Source organism: Perognathus longimembris, chromosome 4 (assembly GCF_023159225.1).
Source record: "Perognathus longimembris pacificus isolate PPM17 chromosome 4, ASM2315922v1, whole genome shotgun sequence".
In the NCBI taxonomy this organism is placed as follows: domain Eukaryota; kingdom Metazoa; phylum Chordata; class Mammalia; order Rodentia; family Heteromyidae; genus Perognathus; species Perognathus longimembris.
Window position 1 is genome coordinate 72,015,797 of NC_063164.1, and position 20,512 is coordinate 72,036,308.

The 20,512-nt window shown below is 33.7% G+C and overlaps 1 protein-coding gene across 8 annotated transcripts in view; it reads left to right on the forward strand.

Annotated features, from left to right (window-relative positions):
- Orc4 (origin recognition complex subunit 4) overlaps positions 1-20,512 on the forward strand; it is a 64,850-nt gene that overhangs the window by 27,940 nt on the left and 16,398 nt on the right. For 7 of the 8 annotated variants that reach the window (XM_048345514.1, XM_048345519.1, XM_048345516.1 and 4 more), the window contains 7 exons: positions 1,893-1,966; positions 4,877-4,953; positions 5,923-6,013; positions 7,783-7,855; positions 8,270-8,355; positions 11,175-11,223; positions 16,648-16,799. In XM_048345514.1, coding sequence (XP_048201471.1) covers positions 1,910-1,966; positions 4,877-4,953; positions 5,923-6,013; positions 7,783-7,855; positions 8,270-8,355; positions 11,175-11,223; positions 16,648-16,799 — 585 coding nt within the window. In that variant the 5' untranslated portion in view covers positions 1,893-1,909. Of the gene's footprint in view, positions 1-1,892; positions 1,967-4,876; positions 4,954-5,922; positions 6,014-7,782; positions 7,856-8,269; positions 8,356-11,174; positions 11,224-16,647; positions 16,800-20,512 lie in introns of those variants that run through there. The other variant, XM_048345520.1, reaches the window with a different exon arrangement.

A 20,512-nucleotide genomic window follows, 5' to 3' on the forward strand; every position in this document is an offset into this window, starting at 1 on the left:
TTTTTTTCCCATTTCTGTGAAAACTATCATTAGGATTCTTGCATTTAAAAAGTGCATTGAATTTGTAGGTTACTTTAGTTAGTATGGATATTTTAACAATGTTGATTGTCCCAAATCATGAACATAAGATATCTTTTCAGGTATGTGTGTCTTCATGGTCTGTCACCAATGTTTTACCATCTCTCAACTCTGGTTAAATTTATCCCTAAGTAATTTAATTTTTGATGTTAGTATAAATAAATTTTCTTGGTTGCTTCTTCACTTGAGTATATACTATAGCTTTTTTAATAGTTTTTATATCTTGCAATTTTTGTATTATTGGTTCTAACTTTTTTTTTCGGTGGAGTCAATAGGAGTTTCTCTGTGTAAGATCACCCATGTTATCTGTAAATAGAAATTTGTTGGGTTTTTTTCCTATCAGGAATGGCTTCTCTTTTAATTTTTTTTTCCATATTTCCTCTGGCTATGTAACTACTTCAATAGAAGTAGTAAGTGAGCATCCTTTTCTTAGTCTTAGAACAAAAGCTTTTAAGTTTACACCTTTTATCACAAAGGCATAGGCTTATGGTCTTAATTTTCTAGAGGCACATTACATATATAGGTAATGTTTTGAATTTTGATAGTTTTGGGCTTTTCTAGAGTTTTAAAAATTTCAAACCAGAATTCCAAACCTCACCAAAGTGCTTTTGTCCATTGAATAGCTGTGAAAGTATTTCAGTGTGGGTAAACTTGTATGAATATAGCCTCCTTTTCAAATTATTGCTCCCATTACTTCCAGATCATACAATATATAATCATTGGTGATTTGATGATTGTTTAGTTATCTTTATTCAGATGAGTTCGGGAGGTCAGAAGTTCCAAAACAGCTTGTAGTGGGCTAATATAAGGAATACATCCTCTGAAAGCTTTAGGGAAAATGAAGTACATTTATAAATAAATATATGGCTTAATTGGATTAAAAATAATAAGATTTTCCACTTGTATGCTATTTCATTTAATTAATTATTTAACTCTTCTCTGTGTGTTAAAAGAGATTCTGAGAGTATTTGCTAAATTTGTTTTGAGGGTTAAATGAACCAGGCCTTTTAATGTATAAGGTAAGTAAATACTGCTTAAGCTCTTAGGATTGCTGGACTTGCTAAAATGTTCCTAAGGTATTGTGTGCCAGTAGCTTGCACCTGTAATCCCAGCTACTCAAGAGGCTAAGATCTAAGGATCATAGTTTCAAGCCAGGCTTATCTCCAATTCATCACCAAAAGGCCAAATGTGGAGCTGTGACTCAATTGGTAAAGTATAAAAGCTAAAGGTAGTGCCCAGGCCCAAGCCCCATGACCATCATAAAAAACAAAAACAGAACAAAACAGTGCTCCTATATGATATTGCTAACAAAAATTACATATTTTAGAATTTTCAAAAGAAATTGTTCTCTTTCTTTCTCTCTCTCTCTCTCTCCCTCCCCTCCCTCCCTCCCATCCTCTCTCCCTCTCTCTCTCCCTCTCCTCTGAATAAAGAAAAATGAATGTACTCTTGAGTATTTACCAAAAAGACATTGAACCTAGTCAGTAGATTATGTATGGTTGTGGGGTGACGCAAGACGTGAAAACTTTTCCTTGTGATTATCGTCTTACCTATTGGATGCATGGGTGGGAGGAAAACTATATATGGAAATGTAAGGAAAGCTAGAAGAATAATAGACTTAAAGGAAAGGGGAAAAAAGTAGTTGTAAGTACAGTATAAAATATGGTGTTTAGGTGTCCTGCAAGAAGCAACCCATTGGGAATTTTTACCATTTTAAACACTTTGCATCTTCAAAAACATATTTATTTTTAATCTAAAAATCTTAGTATTTTAAAGCCAGCAGTATTTATAATATTCATTTTAATTTTTTTAAGGATTTGGATTTGTTGAAATGAACAATCGTAAATCAAAGAATAGCAACTTAATACATGCAGAGTGCCTTTCACAGGTTAGTATATTTTTTCCTTAATCTCAAAGCCTTACTTTGCTAAACTGTCAGAGAACTAGTTACTTTTTTAGCTTGACTTTTTAAATAATCACTTAGGAGGACTTACTGTTTTCCTTCAGGGAAAAGAACAAGGTCATAAGAGCAGTCAACTGGAAGCAAAGCTTTCCAGACTGTCAAAATTGAATGTACAGTGACAAATGCTGTTGTTTCTATGGTGTTCTCAAACCTTGTTATGTCAGTGGCTATTGAAATTGTTTGCTTCATATTAACGTCTTATATTACTAATTTCATTCTTTCTGTCTTTGGATACTTGTATCCTAATTTTTTAATTAAATATTTCTAAAAGTGCTTGATCTTAATTAATTTAAATATTTGCTTTTTCGTTAAATTTATTGCTGTTATTCCTTTTGGTATAATTTTATGTGAAAATATTTTCTTAATTTTACCTTAGTTTAATTTCTAGTTTACAACAGCACAATTGACTTTTACACATTGATACTTAATGTTACAACCTTGCTGAACTCATTTATTCTAATATTTTTTATTTTATACTTTAGATGTCCTATGTACAACATCCTGTCACTTACACATACAGAAAGTTTTACTTCTTTCTTTCCAATTTCAGTCTTTTTTAATTTGTTTCTTTCTCGTAGTTGTTCTGGTGAACCATCAATAAAATGTTGGAACAGGACTAGTGAGAGTAGACCTTATCTCAAGGAGAAAATACTCACCTTATGAGTATTATTCTTTAGATTTTTTTAATGAGTACCCTTTATTAGATTAAGGAAGTTTCCTTAGCTTTATATTAAATGTTTGGTATTTTCTTATGCACAGACTATATTTCAAATACTAAGTGTGTTAAGTATGTTTCTTCCTTGAGAAATTTATACTTTAATAGGAAAGGGGCATATTTCTCCCCAAGCATTTTCATTTGTCTTACTTGACCTCAACTACATTTAATTTTCAAATCAAAACTAAAGTTGTTTATAGCCATTTATAATACTTTATTTTCTAGGAAAAATGTTTCAAAAGCCATTTTAGTGAGTACCAGGCCACTTTGTGGTGTATACCTGTAATCCCCATGCTTGCAAAGGCAAGACAGGAAGATGATGGTTCCAGGCCAGACAGGGCTAAAATACAAAGCAACAATTTGTCTCAAAAAACAAGAAGGTATTAGGGAGTTGGGAGAATGAAGCATTGTGGTTCCAGACTCTGTGAGGCCAAAAATGGTATCCTACATTAAAGACCACACCAATCATGAGAGGCATCACCTATAATCCTAGCTACTTGAGAAGCAGAAGAAGGAAGTTCAGGGTCTGAGGCCACATCACAGTGATCTATGGGGTGGGGTGGGAGAACCCTGTCTGAAGACCAACTAAAGCCAAAAAAGGCCTACATAGTATGCTTCCTTAGTAAATAAGGCCTTACAAGTTCAAATCCCAGTACTGTCCAAATAAGAAAAAATATTTCTTAATCAGGTATAATTTATATGGATTTCTATGTAAAATATATAGTTTTTACATTTGCAGATTAATTTCTACATGCTATTTTAACATACATCCCAACATGACTAGGATTTTTCAACCTTAACAGATTAATTTGCTGTATATTAATTTGTTGTATAGTACACAGTTGTCCCTAGAAGATTTCAGTGAGGGTTATGTTTTACAAATACCAGCTATTATTTCTATAACTCCTACACTTACAGAGAAAGCCTTTATAAATTCATATCATTGGCTTTTGGCACAATCCCATTTTTATTTCTACTTAATTTAAAATGTTAATTATGCATTCTTTTATCCCTAGTGAATAATTCTCTTTGCTTCGCTTTTGGTAGATCAAAAGAGAGCCCAAGTTTGAAGAGTAAGTCTTGTGCTATGAGTCTGGGAGATGCAAATAATTGAGGGCTTATTTTACAGCCCATGACTAAATCTGAGATAGCTACCCTACCTTTTAAGGTTTTTGTCTCTTAAGAACCTCTGGATTTGTAACAAGTCCAGAAAAGAAATGACTTTAGTGGTTTTTAATACAATAGTAGATTATCTCACATAACCAAGTCTAATGCTGTAATTCTAAGACATACTCAAAGTATAGCTCCTGGTAGGGAAATGTTTTTCTGAACTCACTTTAATGATTATTTTTGAGTTTTTTGGTTTTTTTTCAGTAAAGTGGATAGAAACTAGAACCTTATGCTTGCTGGACAAGAGTTCTGTTGCTGAACTACACCTTCATTCCTGAATCATGTTTTTAAAACCTAGCTAAGTCTCTTCTCTCTCATATTTAAACAACTCTTTCTATGTTGATCTATTGTTCATTGGTTTGTTTTTTGTTCTTGTTTGGTCATATCTTTCCAATTCATCTGCTATGTCTTTCTGGGCATGGATTTTTTTTTTTAATTACTATTATTCCTGTAATCTGAATCTAATAGATCCTCATAACTACACAAACTTGAGCTTCTATGTTTTCCACAAAATGTTCACTATTATGACACATACAGATTGATAGTGATTGATATAATTGAGTTTAGATATATTTGTCTTTAGCAATTGGAATGTGGTACTTGAATTAGCTTGAATTGTTAGATTTCTTCCTGTTTCTGTTCCTTGTCTGATATGTATTATAGTGCCTCAATTACATAGTTTAAAACAGCCCTCTTGTTAATGTAGTTTAAGTCTTCATTTTGCTGAAACTTTTCACAACTAAATTCTCATTTCTTTGACTGGATAACTAAAATCACTAATTTTATAACTCAGGAAAATGGAAGTTAGAACACATCAGAACACTTGAAGACATGTATTTACGTAGGGTTGTATTGATTCGTTAATACCTACTTCTGATGGGTACAAATATATTTTCTTTACATTTTTTATTACATATATGTTTATTTATATTCATCTTGTTTTTTATTAGGTTCAAAGAGTATTACGCGAAAGATTTTGTCATCAGAGTCCACATTGTAACCTATTTGGAATCCAAGCACAATATAAGTAAGTATAATTCTGACCTTGTCTGATAAGAATCTATTTATAGGAGCCTTATGGGTTTTATAAAATTTAATTGTTCACAACTTTGATCTTAAATAAGGTTTAATTTAATACACTTTTCTTGTTGTTAATAGTACTGCACTTTAAACTCAGACTTGAAGTTACTAATGGCAAGCATTCTACCACTTGAGCCATGTCCCCAACCCTGTACTTTTACACATGTAAAAATGTTTATCTTGTGTTTTAATACCATTAGATATAATGAAGCATAAGCTGCTACAAATATTTCTATAATAAAAGCCCCTTAGAAATCATCTATTGTTTCTATTAATTGATATTATGGAGAGAATTATGATTTTCTTGCTCTTTATACCAGACAGCCAGCTCTGAAATTCAAGACCATACAGAATATTAGTAGAAAACTAGTATCTCTAAACCTAAGGGTTCTCAGAACTGTTACTGTTGTCCTTTGTCTCCTACCATCATAAAAGCCAATGAATTTCACACTTACAAGGGTTTCTCTACTATCTTTTCTTCTCTGTTCTGTGTGGGACTACTTAGAGTTTGAATTGGGCAAAGAAAAGAGGAACTTGAGGGTTATTTAGGGGGTGGGGGATTGTTTGGTTTTTGTGGGGGTTTTGATGCCAGTCCTTGGCTTGAACTCAAGGTCTTCATGCAGTTCCTGAGGTTTTGTCCTCCAGGCTAGCACTGAACCACTTGAACCACAGCTTCACTTCTGGATTTTTGGTAGCTAATTGGAGGTAAGAGTCTCATGGACTTTCTTGCCTGGGCTGGCTTTGAACCTCTATCCTCAGGAGCTAGATTCCTGAGGGGCGAGGGCTACAGGTATGAGCCATCAGCACCTAGCAAAAGAGAAACTTTTGTGCAGAATTCAAATTTAGCTTTAAAAACTACAACTTTGCACATTATTCCAATGTTATATTTTACTATTTGTCCTTCTTATATCACTAGACACTTAATTGAGCTACTTAAAAGAACTGCTGTCTGTGGAGAAAGTAACTCTGTACTCATTATTGGGCCCCGAGGATCAGGAAAGACACTGGTAAAACCTTTTAATTTCTAATGTTTCTTTGGTTTCTACATATGTGATGATTTTTAATATAAATAACATTGAAAATACTGTTCATTGTTTTCTAACATTTAGCTTTTTTTTCCTCTTCTAATTAAAAAATAAAGGCAAAAGCCTTAGGATATTAGGAGAGTAAATTTTAATTGAGCCTGGCTTTTTCTTTAATAAAGGTTTTCTCTTTGTACTTAGCCACTAATAGAGAATATCTCCTTTTCAATTTAACTAATTTTTTTCATATTATATATAGTTTAATCCTATTATTTATATTATTAATAATAATAAACTTTCAAAAACTTTATAGGTTAAAGTCTAACTAGAACATCTACGTGTTAAGGTTCCAAAGCCTTAACTGATACTCTTTCAAAAGTACTCAAAATTCTAAACTTTTTCTTCTTATATAATAATAATTATTATATTATTATGTGTTAATATAATATTTTATACTTTTTTTTTTTTCGCCAGTCCTGGGGCTTGAACTCAGGGCCTGAGCCCCGTCCCTAGCTCCTTTTTACTCAAGGCTAGCACTCTACCACTTGAGCCACAGTGCAACTCTGGCTTTTTCTGTACATGTGGTGCTAAGGAATCGAACCCACGGCTTCATGTATACGAGGCCATATTCCCAGCCCCTAATTATATTTTATCTGTATACATATATATGCAAAGACATATATCTAGATATATATAGATTTAGCTATATATATCTAGATATATGTATATGTGTATTAAGCATATAGCTGTATGTAGATATGTATAGCTATATATCTAGATATATGTATATGGGTATGTATATAGCTATATGCATGTACATATGTAATTGTGTGTGTGTGTGTGTGTATTTTCGTGCTGGTCCTGGGGCTTTAACTCAGGGCTTGTACCACTTGATTCACAACTCCACTTATTAATTAGAGATAAGGTTTTCCGGGATTTTCCTCCTTTAGCTAGCTTTGAACTGTGATCTTCAGATCTTAGACACATGAGTAGCTAGGATTGCAGGCCTGACTAACTGGTGTCCCCTGTTTTCTTGTTTTTATTTCATGGTAAGATATAAAGTCCTTTATAATAGTCTGTAGGAATATAGTGGAACTAAAATTTGTACAATCATATAGTGTTGTTCTAAGTTACCTTTGGATAGCTTTTCACTGATTACAGTAATACTTGGTAGAGTAAATGTTTTTGTTTTTGTGTCAGTTTTTTGTGGAGTTTTTTTTGTGCTCAGAGCCCTGGTAGTATCCCTGTCTGAGGTCTTTTACTCAAGGTTATTGTTCTTCACTTTCAGCCACAACACCACTTCCAGTTATCTGGTGATTAATTAGAGATAAGAATCTCTCAGACATTTCTGCCTGGGGTTACTTCGATCCATGATCCTCAGATCTCGGGATAATAGCTAGGATAATAGGCATGAGCCACAGGTACCCAGCTTAGAGTTAAATGTTAGTGAGACATAAAATATACTGATACATAGTATTTGTAATGGACAATAGTTCAGTGTGATATGTGAACTTCTTTGAGAAGTTCAGAATTGCTGCTAAACTATCATTAGAATTTTAGGTAGATTTTTTGAGAGGGTCAGTTAAGGCTTTGGAACCTTTAAACTTAGATATACTGTGTTCTAGTTATACTTTAAACTGTAAAGTTTTTACTTACAAAGAACAATGTTCCCACAACCCATTGTTTAAAAAAGAACATGAGCTTCTTTTAATCTTTCTCATATTTTGAAATATTTTACTTTTTATATTTTATAGCTACTAAATCATGCTTTGAAAGAGCTCATGGATTTAGAAGTGAGTGAAAATGTATTACAAGTTCATCTGAATGGTAAGCATGTCATTTTCCCATTGGAACTGGTATAAATTGCATAGGGTTTTTCTATTGTGAAATAAATTCACTTGTATTCTTTAAATCTGTGTGCTTATATTTTTTCTATTAGTTCCATGTCCAGTAACATACTGCATCACACTATACATACATACATACCAAGAAAGAAATAAAGGAGGCATATAAGCACTGTGATTTTTTTTAGTCTTTTTGTTTTTAATAATACTATTCCCAAGAAATTTAGTTTTTTAGTATCATGTACCTTTGTTATTTGTTTTTAAGAAAACATTTTGAACTAACAGACTTGATTAATTTTTTTAAATTTCAAAACTATTGGAAAATATGTTTACTGAAAAAGAATCCATTCCGTCAAATACTTTGTTAATTAAATACTTTAAATGGACTACATTTCAGGACTATTGCAGATCAATGATAAAATTGCACTGAAGGAAATCACAAGACAGCTAAATCTGGAAAATGTAGTTGGAGATAAAGTTTTTGTAAGTATCATTTCAGCTACTTTATTAAATAATCTTTCATTAAACTGTGTAGCATAGATACTTTCATGTTCTTGGTAGGGTAAAGGAAGGGCTCAGATTCTGAGTCTTGTCATAAAAATACATAATGTAAGCTACCAGTACCTCTTGTCTATAATCTTGCCTATTTGAGAGTCTTAAGATTAAAAGGATAACTTAAAAGAGATCATGATTTGAAGCCAGCTTGAGCAAAAAAGCTTATGAGATCTCTTCTCGGGCAGTAGCTCCCTTTACTGGTACATGCCTGCCATAGTAGCTACATGGAAAGTTCAAATGGATTGGAATTCCAGGCCAGCAGAGCAGAAAAGTCTGCTATGGTCCATCTCAACAGAAGAAGCTGAGTGTGTTGGCATTATCTTGTCATTTTTCCTGTGGTGAGAGGTAACAAATGAAAGGATTCCAATTCGGGCATGTACCCAGGCAGAATTTAGGTCCTAGAATAACAGCTTTTTTAATACTCAAAAAATGAGATTTTTTAAAATTTTCGGTCCTAGGGCTAAACTCTGGGCCTGGACCCTGTCCCTGAGCTCTTCAGCTCAAGGCTAGTGCTCTATCACTTTGAGCCAAAGCCTCACTTCTGGGAATAAGAGTCTCAGGGGCCTTCCTGCTGGGGCTGGCTTTGAACCTGAACCTGATCCTCAGATCGCAGCCTCCTAAGTAGCTAGGATTATAGGTGTGAGCCACTGGATTCTGGCTGAGAATGTTTTTTTCAAAGCCGATAATGAAAATAAGTTGAATGGTGATCATATACTACTGACCTAACTTTTGTGGTTTTTTTTGTACTTAGGCCCTCATGATTTCATAGAGAATGCTATGAAATTAAGTATTTTTTAAGATTTAATGCAATTCTTTTTCATTATTCCATCAAAAATATAGAACAGTAATCCAGAGATGATTTAAAATATAGCATTTAGAATTTTGTAGTTATATGTAAATATTGTACCATTTTTTATAGGGGACTTGATCATATACAAGTTTGTGTATCTGGGAAATTGAAGACTCAGTCCTCCAAGGCAAATGAGGGATGACTGATTACAGGTTATTGGCTTAATCCTTTCATTATATAGATTAAACATCTGAGGCTCACAGAATATAGTTTGCTTTAAGATTATAGTGGCCACCAGTGCCAATGGCTCATGTCTATATAATACTAGCTACTTAGAATGCTGAGATCTGAGGACAGAAGTTTGAAGCCAGCCCATGGAAGAAAGTCCATGAGGCTCTTATCTCCAGTAAACTACCTAAAAGAAAGTTGAAAGTAGAGCCATAGTTCAAGTGGTAAAGCAAAAGAAGCTCAAAAACAAAGCCTAGTGCCAGAGTTGGAGCCCAGTCCCCAAAACAACAAAGGATTATAAGGTAGCAAATATTAGTTATTAAAAACTGAAGTCACTTATCCTAGAACTTTTCTGTTTGATGTACTTACAGTAAACATATTTAATTGTATTAACTAGACCTTATATAAGTTTGTAAGTTTATTTAATACCAGATACATCAGTGTTTTAAAAGCCAGAAGACAAGGTACTTGAATAACTTGAAACACTGGTTTTCTAGTGGATTCTATGAGACTTTGTTATACTACAGCAAATTGTTCATTATATCTGTTACATTACAGCAAATTGTGGATTATAGCTCTTGTTCTGCCTTGGAAATAGTATTGACATCAGAGCATATCATCATCACTGTGAAACTTCTTACAAAAACAGTTCCCATCTGGGGAACAAACAAGTTGACCTTTTCTTTAAAATACCTTAGTGAGATAAAAATTCATAAATTAAAAAATATTTTAATGGAACCTCTACCTAGAATTTGGAACGTCATTACATCATTAAATTTAATGTACAGTATTTAGGTTGTGTCTGGAAATGCTTTATGTACATTGCAAGTTAACAGCCAAATGTGATGTGATACAGGTTTTTCACTAGGCCCTTGAAAAGACAAACATTATGGTGTTCATATTTTGACCTTTTTTTTTCCTGTTTTTCTCCCCCTTTGGGATCTCACTGAAGTTCATAGTATGCTCTTCAATGGTACAAACTAATTTGAGACTTTCAGGAACCCAGTGGTGCTTGAAGGTATAGGAAGTGGAATGCATTCTAATTCTCCAATTTTATTTAGATGTAGCAGCTCTGCCAAAACTACCTTCAAATAAATTCAACAGTTTACCAATTTTGTTTAGAAAATACAGGCTTTCAAATCTGACTGGAATTGCCATTTTCAGTGCTATGATTCAGTGTTAGGTGTTAGTGAAAGATTCTATATAAAAATGTAAGATTCAGGGGCTGAGAATATGGCCTAGTGGCAAGAGTGCTTGCCTCCTACACATGAAGCTCTCGGTTCGATTCCCCAGCACCACATATATGGAAAACGGCCAGAAGGGGCGCTGTGGCTCAGGTGGCAGAGTGCTAGCCTTGAGTGGGAAGAAGCCAGGGGTGGTGCTCAGGCCCTGAGTCCAAGGCCCAGGACTGGCCAAAAAAAAAAAGAAGAAGAAGAATTAAAAAAAAAAATTGTAGGGGCTGGGGATATGGCCTAGTGGCAAGAATGCTTGCCTCGTATACATGAGGCCCTGGGTTCAATTCCCCAGCACCACATATACAGAAAACGGCCAGAAGTGGCGCTGTGGCTCAAGTGGCAGAGTGCTAGCCTTGAGCAAAAAGAAGCCAGGGACAGTGCTCAGGCCCTGAGTCCAAGCCCCAGGACTGGCCAAAAAAAAAAAATTGTAAGATTCAGTCCTCTTATTTATTGTACTAAACATCTGATCATTTTATCCTTGTTTTGCTATTCAGGGAAGCTTTGCAGAAAACCTTTCATTTCTTCTGGATGCTTTAAAAAAAGGTAGGGTTTTTTTTTCTTATTGTCAAAGTGCTGTACAAGAGAGGTTACAGTTTCATGCTTTAAGCCTTGGATACATTTCTTGTACTGTTTGTTACCTCTTCCTCCACTCCTTTCTCCCCCTCACTCTTTCCCTCCCCCAATCCCCCATGAGTTGTTCAGTTTGTATACACCAAATAGTTTAGCAAGTATTGCTTTTGGAGTTGTTTGTCTTTTTACCCTTTGTCTCTCGATTTTGATATTTCCTTTCACTTTCCTAGTTCTAATACCAGTATATACAGTTTCTAATGTTCTCAGATAAGATAGAGTGATAATGTGGGTACAACCACAGGAAGGGGATATGAGAGGATCATCAACAGTAGAAGCAATGGTTTCACATGGCACGTTGAAAGTAATTACAACAGTGATATAACATTCATTTCCATAACATGGAGTTCATTTCACTTAGCATCATCTTATGCATTCATAAGGGCAGGCTGTTAGGCTCTTGTGATCCTCTGCTATGACTAGCCTAAACCTGTACTAATTATTCCCTGTGAGGGAAATCATAGAGTCCATGTTTTTTGGTTCTGGCTCACTTCACTTAGTATAATTTTTTTCAAGTCCTTCCATTTCCTTACGAATGGGGCAATGTCATTCTTTCTGATAGAGGCATAAAATTCCATTGTATATATGTACCACATTTTCCTGATCCATTTGTCTACTGAGGGGCAACTGGGTCTGTTCCATATTCTAGCTATGACAAATTGTGCTGCGATGAACATTATTGTGCTGGTGGCTTTAGTGTGTTCTTGTTTGTGGTCTTTGGGGTAGATGCTCAAAAGTGGGGCTGCTGGGTCATAGGGGAGCTCTACTTTTAGCCTTCTGAGGAATCTCCATACTGCTTTCCAGAGTGGCTGAACCAGTTTACATTCCCACCAACAATGATGTAGGGTTCCCTTTTGGCCACATCCCCTTCAACATTTATTATTTTTAGTTTTCTTGATAATGGACATTCTTACTGGGGTGAGGTGGAATCTCAATGTTGTTTTGATTTGCATTTCTTTTATGGCCAGTGATGTAGAGCACTTTTTTCATATGTCTCTTGGCCATTCTCATTTCCTCATCAGAGAAGTCCCTTTTTAAGTCTTTTGCCCACTGGTTGAGGGGGCTGTTGGTTCTTTGCAGTTTTTTTTTTGGGAGGAATTTTATTTTTTTATTTTTAGTTCTGCATATATTTTAGATATGAGCTATTTTAAATACCAAAATTTGACAGTAGTGACAAGATAATTCTCTTTAATTTAGGTTTCTTGTTAGCCCATATTTGTACAAGGGGGAGTACCTTTATGACATTTCTATACATGTATACAATGTACCTCAATCCAACATACCCATTCTTCATGTTACTTTTGTTTCTTCTCTCCTTTTCTTAAACCAATTTCAGTAAGATTTATTATTTTCATTTTTTATCAGCATAATTTATCGAATAATTTATGGAATGGAGTAGAGAATAGCTTATTGTAATATCTCCACACATGTATAAAATGCATGCCATCAGTCTCACTCCCTTTCACTGTATTATACTTATTGTTAACTTTAGTCTCTCCCTCACTGTGAAGATATACATCTTTTTATAAAAAATAAATAATATACAAGAATATACAAAAGGTAAATGATGATCACTACTCATACTACTTAATAGTGCTTATGTCAGTTAACTTTGGTTTCTTATGTTTATTCACTTGCTACATCTCATTTATAGGTAGGTAGGTTCATAGATAGATAGTTACACAGACAGACAGACAGACGGGTAGGTAGATAAAAATTGACTAGAATAAAACCGAATCTAGGCATAGTGGTCAAAATTTTATAACCACCACTGCAGAACAGAAGCAAAGTTTAAAAATCTGGGCTACATACCAAAATCATATCTCAACAAACAAAACAAAAATAATAATTTTACCTAATGTTCTGTATAGAGTAATTTTTTTATTCACATCCTTTTTATGGTTCATTTGTATGCTATTTTATGAAGACACAAATTATCAATTACTAGTGAAAGCCTTTTTTTTTAAATAATCAAGATGAACATTTTAAAGGATTATCCATATATTTCCTGGGATTTGTTGTCATGGGTAAAATTCTACTTAAAAGGCATCTTAGTGAAAAGAATCAATATTAAACTGTTTTGTAAACATAAGTGAGAATGCTTTCTTTGAGACTTGAAAAACAGTTATTTTCATGTTTGACTATCTAAAGGAAAAACATCCTACCTCAGTTTAATTTGCATAATTTTGTTTAATGGTCACTGTTCTGTTAGTGGGGTTTATTATATCATGTTTTTATTGAATAATGTTATTTTATGATTTATGTCATTCCTATTGTAGAATATCTTATTTTGAAAGTAATTATCTCATTTGATTATGAAAATTCTATTTTAATTTCCTTTCAGATTTGCTTTGGACATTTGGCTAAGTAGAAGTTTAAAGTGTTTTACATAGTTAAAATTTATCTAGAATTTTTTTCTTACTGAAATTATGAAGACCTTCACCAGTGTTTCTATTTCATACATATATTTTTATTTTAAAAAATAATTATTTATTGTCAAAGTGATGTACAGAGGGGTTACAGTTTCATACATAAGGCAATTGGTTCATTTCTTGTACAATTTACCTCCCCCCTCCCGTTCTTCTCTCCCCCCCTGAGCTGTTCAGTTGTTTTATATCAAATGGTTTTGTAAGTATTGCTTTTGGAATCATTTGTCTTTTTATCCTTTATCTCTCGATTTTGATATTCTCTTTCCCTTCCCTAGTTCTAATACCAGTATATACATTATCCAGGGTACTCAGATGAGATACAGTGATAGCACAGAGACAACCACAGGAAGAGGATACAAGAGGATCATCAACAAAAAGCTACCATTTCACATGGCATGTTGAAAGTAATTACAACATTGATATAACATTGTTGTGCTGGTGGCTTTAGTGTGTTCTTGTCATCTTTTGGGTAGATGCCCATGAGTGGGGCAGCCTTCTGAGGAATCTCCATACCACTTTCCAGACTGGCTGAACCAGTTTACATTTCCACCAACAATGAAGTAGGGTTCCCTTTTGGCCACATCCCCTCTAACTTTTGTTATTGTTAGTTTTCCTGATAATGGACATTCTTACTGAGGTGAGGTGGAATCTCAATGTTTTGATTTGCATTTCTTTTATATAGCCAGTGATATAGAGCATTTTTTCATGTATGTCTTGGCCATTCTCATTTCCTCATCAGAGAAGTTCCTTTTTAAGTCTTTAGCCCACTTGTTGAGTGGTCTGTTGGTTCTTTGCAGTTTTGTTTTGGAGCAATTTAATTTTTTTAGTTCTGCATATATTTTAGATATGAGGCCTTTGTCCATTGTATGGCCAGTAAAGATCTTCTCCCAATCTGTGGGCTTTCTGTTTATCTTGCTTGCTGTGTCTTTTGCCTGAGGAAGCTCTACAGTTTGATGCAGTCCCATTTGTCCAACCTTTCTTTGATTTGTTTTATTTCTGGTTAAGGAAGTTTCTTCCTGTGCCAAGGAGCCCAAGTGTTTCTCCTACTCCTTGTAATGTTTTCAGGGTATCTTTTTATTTCAAGGTCTTTGATCCATTTGGAATTTATTTTGGTGCAGGGTGATATATAAGGATCTAGTTTTAATTTGTTGTAGGTGTTGAACCAGTTTTGTCAGCACCATTTGTTAAAGAGGCTATCTTTCTTCTATCCTATTTTTTTAGCTCCTTTATAAAAGGTTAGGTAGGGATAGTTCTGTAGGTTCATTTCTGGTTCTTTAGTTCTGTTCCATTGGTCTTCAGGCCTCTGCCAATAGCAAGCTGTTTTTATTACTATAGCTTTGTAATACAGCTTGAACTTTGCTATTGTAGTTCCTCCAATACTGTTCTTTCTACTTAGGATTGGTTTTGCTCTTCAGGGTCTTTTATTGTTCCATATGAATTTCTGAATTGCTTCCTCTATTTCATTAAAAAATGGTGTTGGGATATTAATGGGTATTGCATTGAATTTGTAGATAGCCTTTGGTAATATTGCCATTTTGACAATATTAATCCTCCCAATCCAGGAGCATGGGAGGTTTTTCCATTTCCTTAGTTCTGCCTTAATTTCGTTTTTCATGTTTTTAAAGTTCTCATCATAGACGTCTTGCACTTCGTTGGTTAAGGTTATTCCTAGGTACTTTTATGTTTTTTGAGGCTACTGCAAAAGGTGTTGTTGCTTTCCTGATTTCGGCCTCGGTCTTCGGGTCGTTGGCATACAGAAAAGCTATTGATTTTTTACTTTTTTTTTTTTTAATCCTGCTACTTTCCCATAGTTTGGGATCAGCTCAAGTAGCTTGGGAGTAATGTCTATGGGGTTCTTTAGATACAGGATCATGTCATCTGCAAAGAGAGAGTTTAACTTCATCATTTCCAATTTAAATCCCGTTTACATGCATATATTTTTTAAATTGGTGGTAATAAATTTGATTTATTTGTTTCGAGTTTATTTTCATATGTGTTTTAAGTAGGGCTCTTACATTCAGTTGTCTTTATTGAGATAATATTTTCCTTATTGACATAATATTGAATATCTTATTACATAGGTCTATTTGTATACATTTGAGTATTCTGGTTATGCTTCTATATCTTTTTACCTACCTGTTGGAGTAAATGGCATCTTACCAGGTTTTTCTTTTTCTTATTTTCTTAAATTTTATTTTATTTATTTATTTTTGTGGGGTGGTAAATGAGCGACCTTATGCTGGGGATTGTGCTGCCACTATTTTTTTTTTCTTTTTTGCAATGGACTATTTTCTATTAAAGATTAGCTTAACAGCATAAAAATGTAAAGATACCTATTTTTCTTCTCTCATGTTAGCTTCCTTTATTGAAGTGAGAAAAATGTATCCACAGTCATACCATGCTTCTCCTTTTTGGTGATGTGTTACAAATTTTAATTAAAAGAAATTGAAGTGACTTTTGGTCAAACTTCCTTAATGTTTTTTGAAATTATTTGAATGGTAAAATCACTGGGTTTCTACAAAGTGTTGTGACGCAATTAATTTTGCACATAGGCTTCATTTATCATTATGCGAGAGTAGGTTCTAAATAGTAATTGAAGGTCTGATAATTTCATAATTACTAAAGAATTACATTTAAGTGATTATAAACACAGCCTTCAGTCATTTAAATTATTATTTCCTTTTTTTACATCAACAAACTGTTATAATCAAACTACTTGTCTCTAAACTACTTGAGGGAATAGGGACTCTCTGAAGTAATTTTTCCTATTGGATCATCAGTAAGTGTCCTACCAAAAATAAGTCATCAGTGTATATTTGTGTAATTGAGTCCATAAAACTTAAATTTCGTAGTTTGGAAATTGAGGAAGAATACGATTACATATTTATATAAAGCTCTCAATTTATCATAGGTGACCGGATTCACAGTTGTCCAGTAATCTTCATATTAGATGAATTTGATCTTTTTGTTCATCATAAGAATCAGACTCTCCTCTATAACCTTTTTGACATTTCGCAGTCAGCCCAGACTCCAGTAGCAGTTATTGGTCTCACGTGTAGATTGGTAAGTATTTTGATTTTAAAAATTTTAGAAAATTCAAACTTGATTGCTTCCATTGTCATTTTTACTTAAGTATTTATCACTTGGAAATTTTTGTTTTACCAGTGCCTGCTGTATTAATACTACTGTTCACAAATTATAAACAAGACAGTAGTCTTTCCAATGGAATTACTGGAGAAAAAAGAGAAATGCAAATACATACAATTTCTACATTAGCAAGTAAAAAGGCTTTATAAATTTACTTTATAAATATGGGTAATAGTTGCTTCTCATATTTTTAAGATTCTTCTCATATTTTAAAACTGCTTGAAATTAATCCCAACTTACTAAGTACACATATTCACAAATAGATGAGATTGTGTCAAGCAGCTATAACACAGTTTCATCCATACTCTCAACCTCATCTTTATATCTCTTTCCAAAGGCTCTGTACCTATTGAACTCTGTGCTTTGCCAACTTTGTATTTATGTTCTTACATTTTTATAGTGTGAACTTCCTTGCTCAATCACAGAAAACTGATGTCTAACTGTGACACTGATTCTCACACTCAGGCTATCATGCCTCTACAGTTTTCTTTTATCTTTCCTTCTATTTCTAGTAGGCTTATGTTGGACTTGTTTGCTATTTTTTCTTTCCTTGTAGTTCTTTCATTTTAGAAAAATGAAAACTTTTTACTAAGTCATCCTCCAACACTTTAGTACAGTTTTTCTATAAAGTGGCCGTCTCTGTACCTCTTTCCTTTCTACTTGCATACTTACGATGTGTGTTTCAGGTAGCCTACTTCATAGGCCATCTGGACGATACACCTTTTTAAATTCCCCTTCCCAAAAGTGACACACAAGGCTTAATTAGGGAGCTTGTTTCATAAATAACAAACAATATGATCTTCCTTTGAATAGAAATGTTAGTGGCAAATTTATTGACCCAGTAAAAGACCAAATAATAGATCAGTAGCTCCTCCTTCTTACCAGACACTTTATTCAGTCTACATGATTTTCTAATTCTGTAGTTGTTTCAAATATAATTTTCCCTATTTGTCTCTATGGGGGAGTAAATAAAAGAAAGGAGGAAGTACTTACTTTTTAGAAATAAACCTTTTACTTTGGGGGAAAAAAATTTTTCCTCTTCCCTCTATTCCTACATTGCCAACTTTTGTCATTACTGATTACTAATTGATTTTTTTCAACCTATTAATATTTTCTATCTACCTTACTAAACTATCCATGCTCCTATTTTGATCATTTAAATTATTTTCGTGAGACCAGGTTTGATAGTTCACAACTATAATTCCAGTTAGGGCAAAGTCAGGGCAAAAAGTTAGGGAAACTTCCCCTGTAAGTTTTATATTTGGTGCAGCACAGCTAGGGCAAAGTCAGGGCTCAAGTGGTAGAGCACTTTCTTAGCACTTCAAACCAGTAACACCTAAAATAAAAGGAAAAATCCTTTTTTATATATCATGGTTCCTTAACATCACATCTTTTAAACTGCACTACTGTCATAAGAAAAAATAGTGGCTGGGAACATGGCCTAGTGGCAAGAGTGCTTGCCTCCTATACATGAAGCCCTAGGTTCGAATCCTCAGCATCACATATATAGAAAAGGCCAGAAGTGGCGCTGTGGCTCAAGAGGCAGAGTAGCTAGCCTTGAGCAGAAAGAAGCCAGGGACAGTGCTCAGGCTGAGTCCAAGCTCCAGGATTGGCAAAAAATGAAAAAAGGAATTTTCTTCTATATCATAGTTTCTTTACTTCATTTGAATATATTTAATGTTTGGTTGCACATGCAAATGGAAATTCAGGTCTGAATAAATTATGATTTTTCCATACTAATTTTTTAGAAAGGCTGTACTGATACCTGAAAACATGCAAACTTAACTATTATTACAAATGAGTTTCCTTGACCTTTTCCCTTCTCCTTCAATAACTATTACTTTGAGACAAAAATGAGATGCTATTTTAAGTTTTACAGGGTGTAACTTCATCAGTTAAGGAGTTGTGAATATGTATTTTTTTTCCTACAGTTATTTTACCTTAAAATTGTTCAATAATTTCTTAAAATAACCAAGGAACATTGTTTATATTTGGAGCAAGCTTTTAACAGTATTATTAAGATGTGAGTTATGTCCCATGTCACTTATTTCAACTATGTAGTTCATGTGTGATTTTTGTATGTTCACTATATTCATAGTTGAATATTTATCATTATAATTTAAGAGTCCTATAATTTTTAGCTGAAACTACTAGGCTTCTTGTGTTTATACAACAGTTTACCTATTCTAGGTCTTTCATTAAATTCATATGCTCTTTTTTGGTTTCTTTCATTCCATAGAAGATATTCAAGGTGTATCCGTATAGTATGTAACAGTTCTTTTATCATTGAATAATATTACATTGTATAGAGAGCCTATATACCACAATTTATTCATTCATCAGTTGGTAGACATTTGGATTATTTACATTTTAAAGATACTATGAATATTGCTTGTATTTACCAATTTCTGTGGGTATGTTTTCATTTCTTTAACTTTTTTTAAGAATTTGAGTGTCATATTTGCATATATATGGAGAGTATACATTGATTAAATCCAACCACCCTTTCCTACCTACTTTATGCACCTTTCCCAATTTTAGTTTCTACTTATCAATATTATACTTACTTAGTTTTTATGTATGAGATGTCACTTTTTTCTTTCTGTGGTTGACATATTTCACTTAACATGATGACCTTCAGTTCTGTCCACTTTGCTCAAGCTGGTAGGATTTTGTCCTTTACGGCTAATAATCTGTGTTGTTTATTTACCATATTTTCTCTATCTGTCTATGGATTGGTACATTAGCTGATTCCTTACCTTAGCTATTGTCAGTAGTGTTGCAATGATAATGTAGAAATGCAGGTAATTCTTTAATATGCTTATTTCATTATCTCTGGATATATTCTCAGAAGTGGATACCATTTCTTATGGTAGATGCAAGCTTAATTTTCTGAGGAACAAGTATACTGTTCTTCAGTCATTTCCCTTGGTTCCATAGGAATAGAATTATTGAGTGATTTGCTATAACATTTGCTTTAACAGCTCAAATGAAATATTAAAAAGAAATTCAAGCCAAGCTCCAGTAGCTTCCAGCTGTAATCCTAGCTACTCAAGAGTCTAAGGATCATGGTTCAAAGCTATCACAGCCAAAAATAAAAGGCCATGAGACCCTTATCTCCAATTAACTGCCTCACCCAAAAATGAAATGAGTAGTGGAGCTATGAATCAAGTGGTAGAGTATCGGCCTTGCACAGAAAAGCTGAAGGACAACATCTAGCCCCTAAGTCCACGCCCCAGGACAGGCATGAAAATAAAAAGAAAAGAGAGAGTCAACAATGATGGTTTCTGCTCATCTATGTCGTCATACTCAGATGAAAAGGACAACTGACTGCTTTTACTGTACAGCTTGAATGCATGGCAATTTTAAGGAAGTTGTTTCCTTCATCTAAGAAAACTTGTTATAGCCCAACAAGTTGTACATATTAATTATTCTTTAGTTTTTTGTGACAGTAAATTTTATTTTTAATATCTTCTTAAGGACAAAAAAGCACAAATACAAGTTTCTAAAAGTATCACTGTAAAAAAAAGCCGAAAATAGATGTCTTGCTGTATTCCTGTCCATTTTCTCCTCCGTAATTAGTTCTTTGTATCCATAATAACACTTTATGTCAGTAGCATAGCAAACAA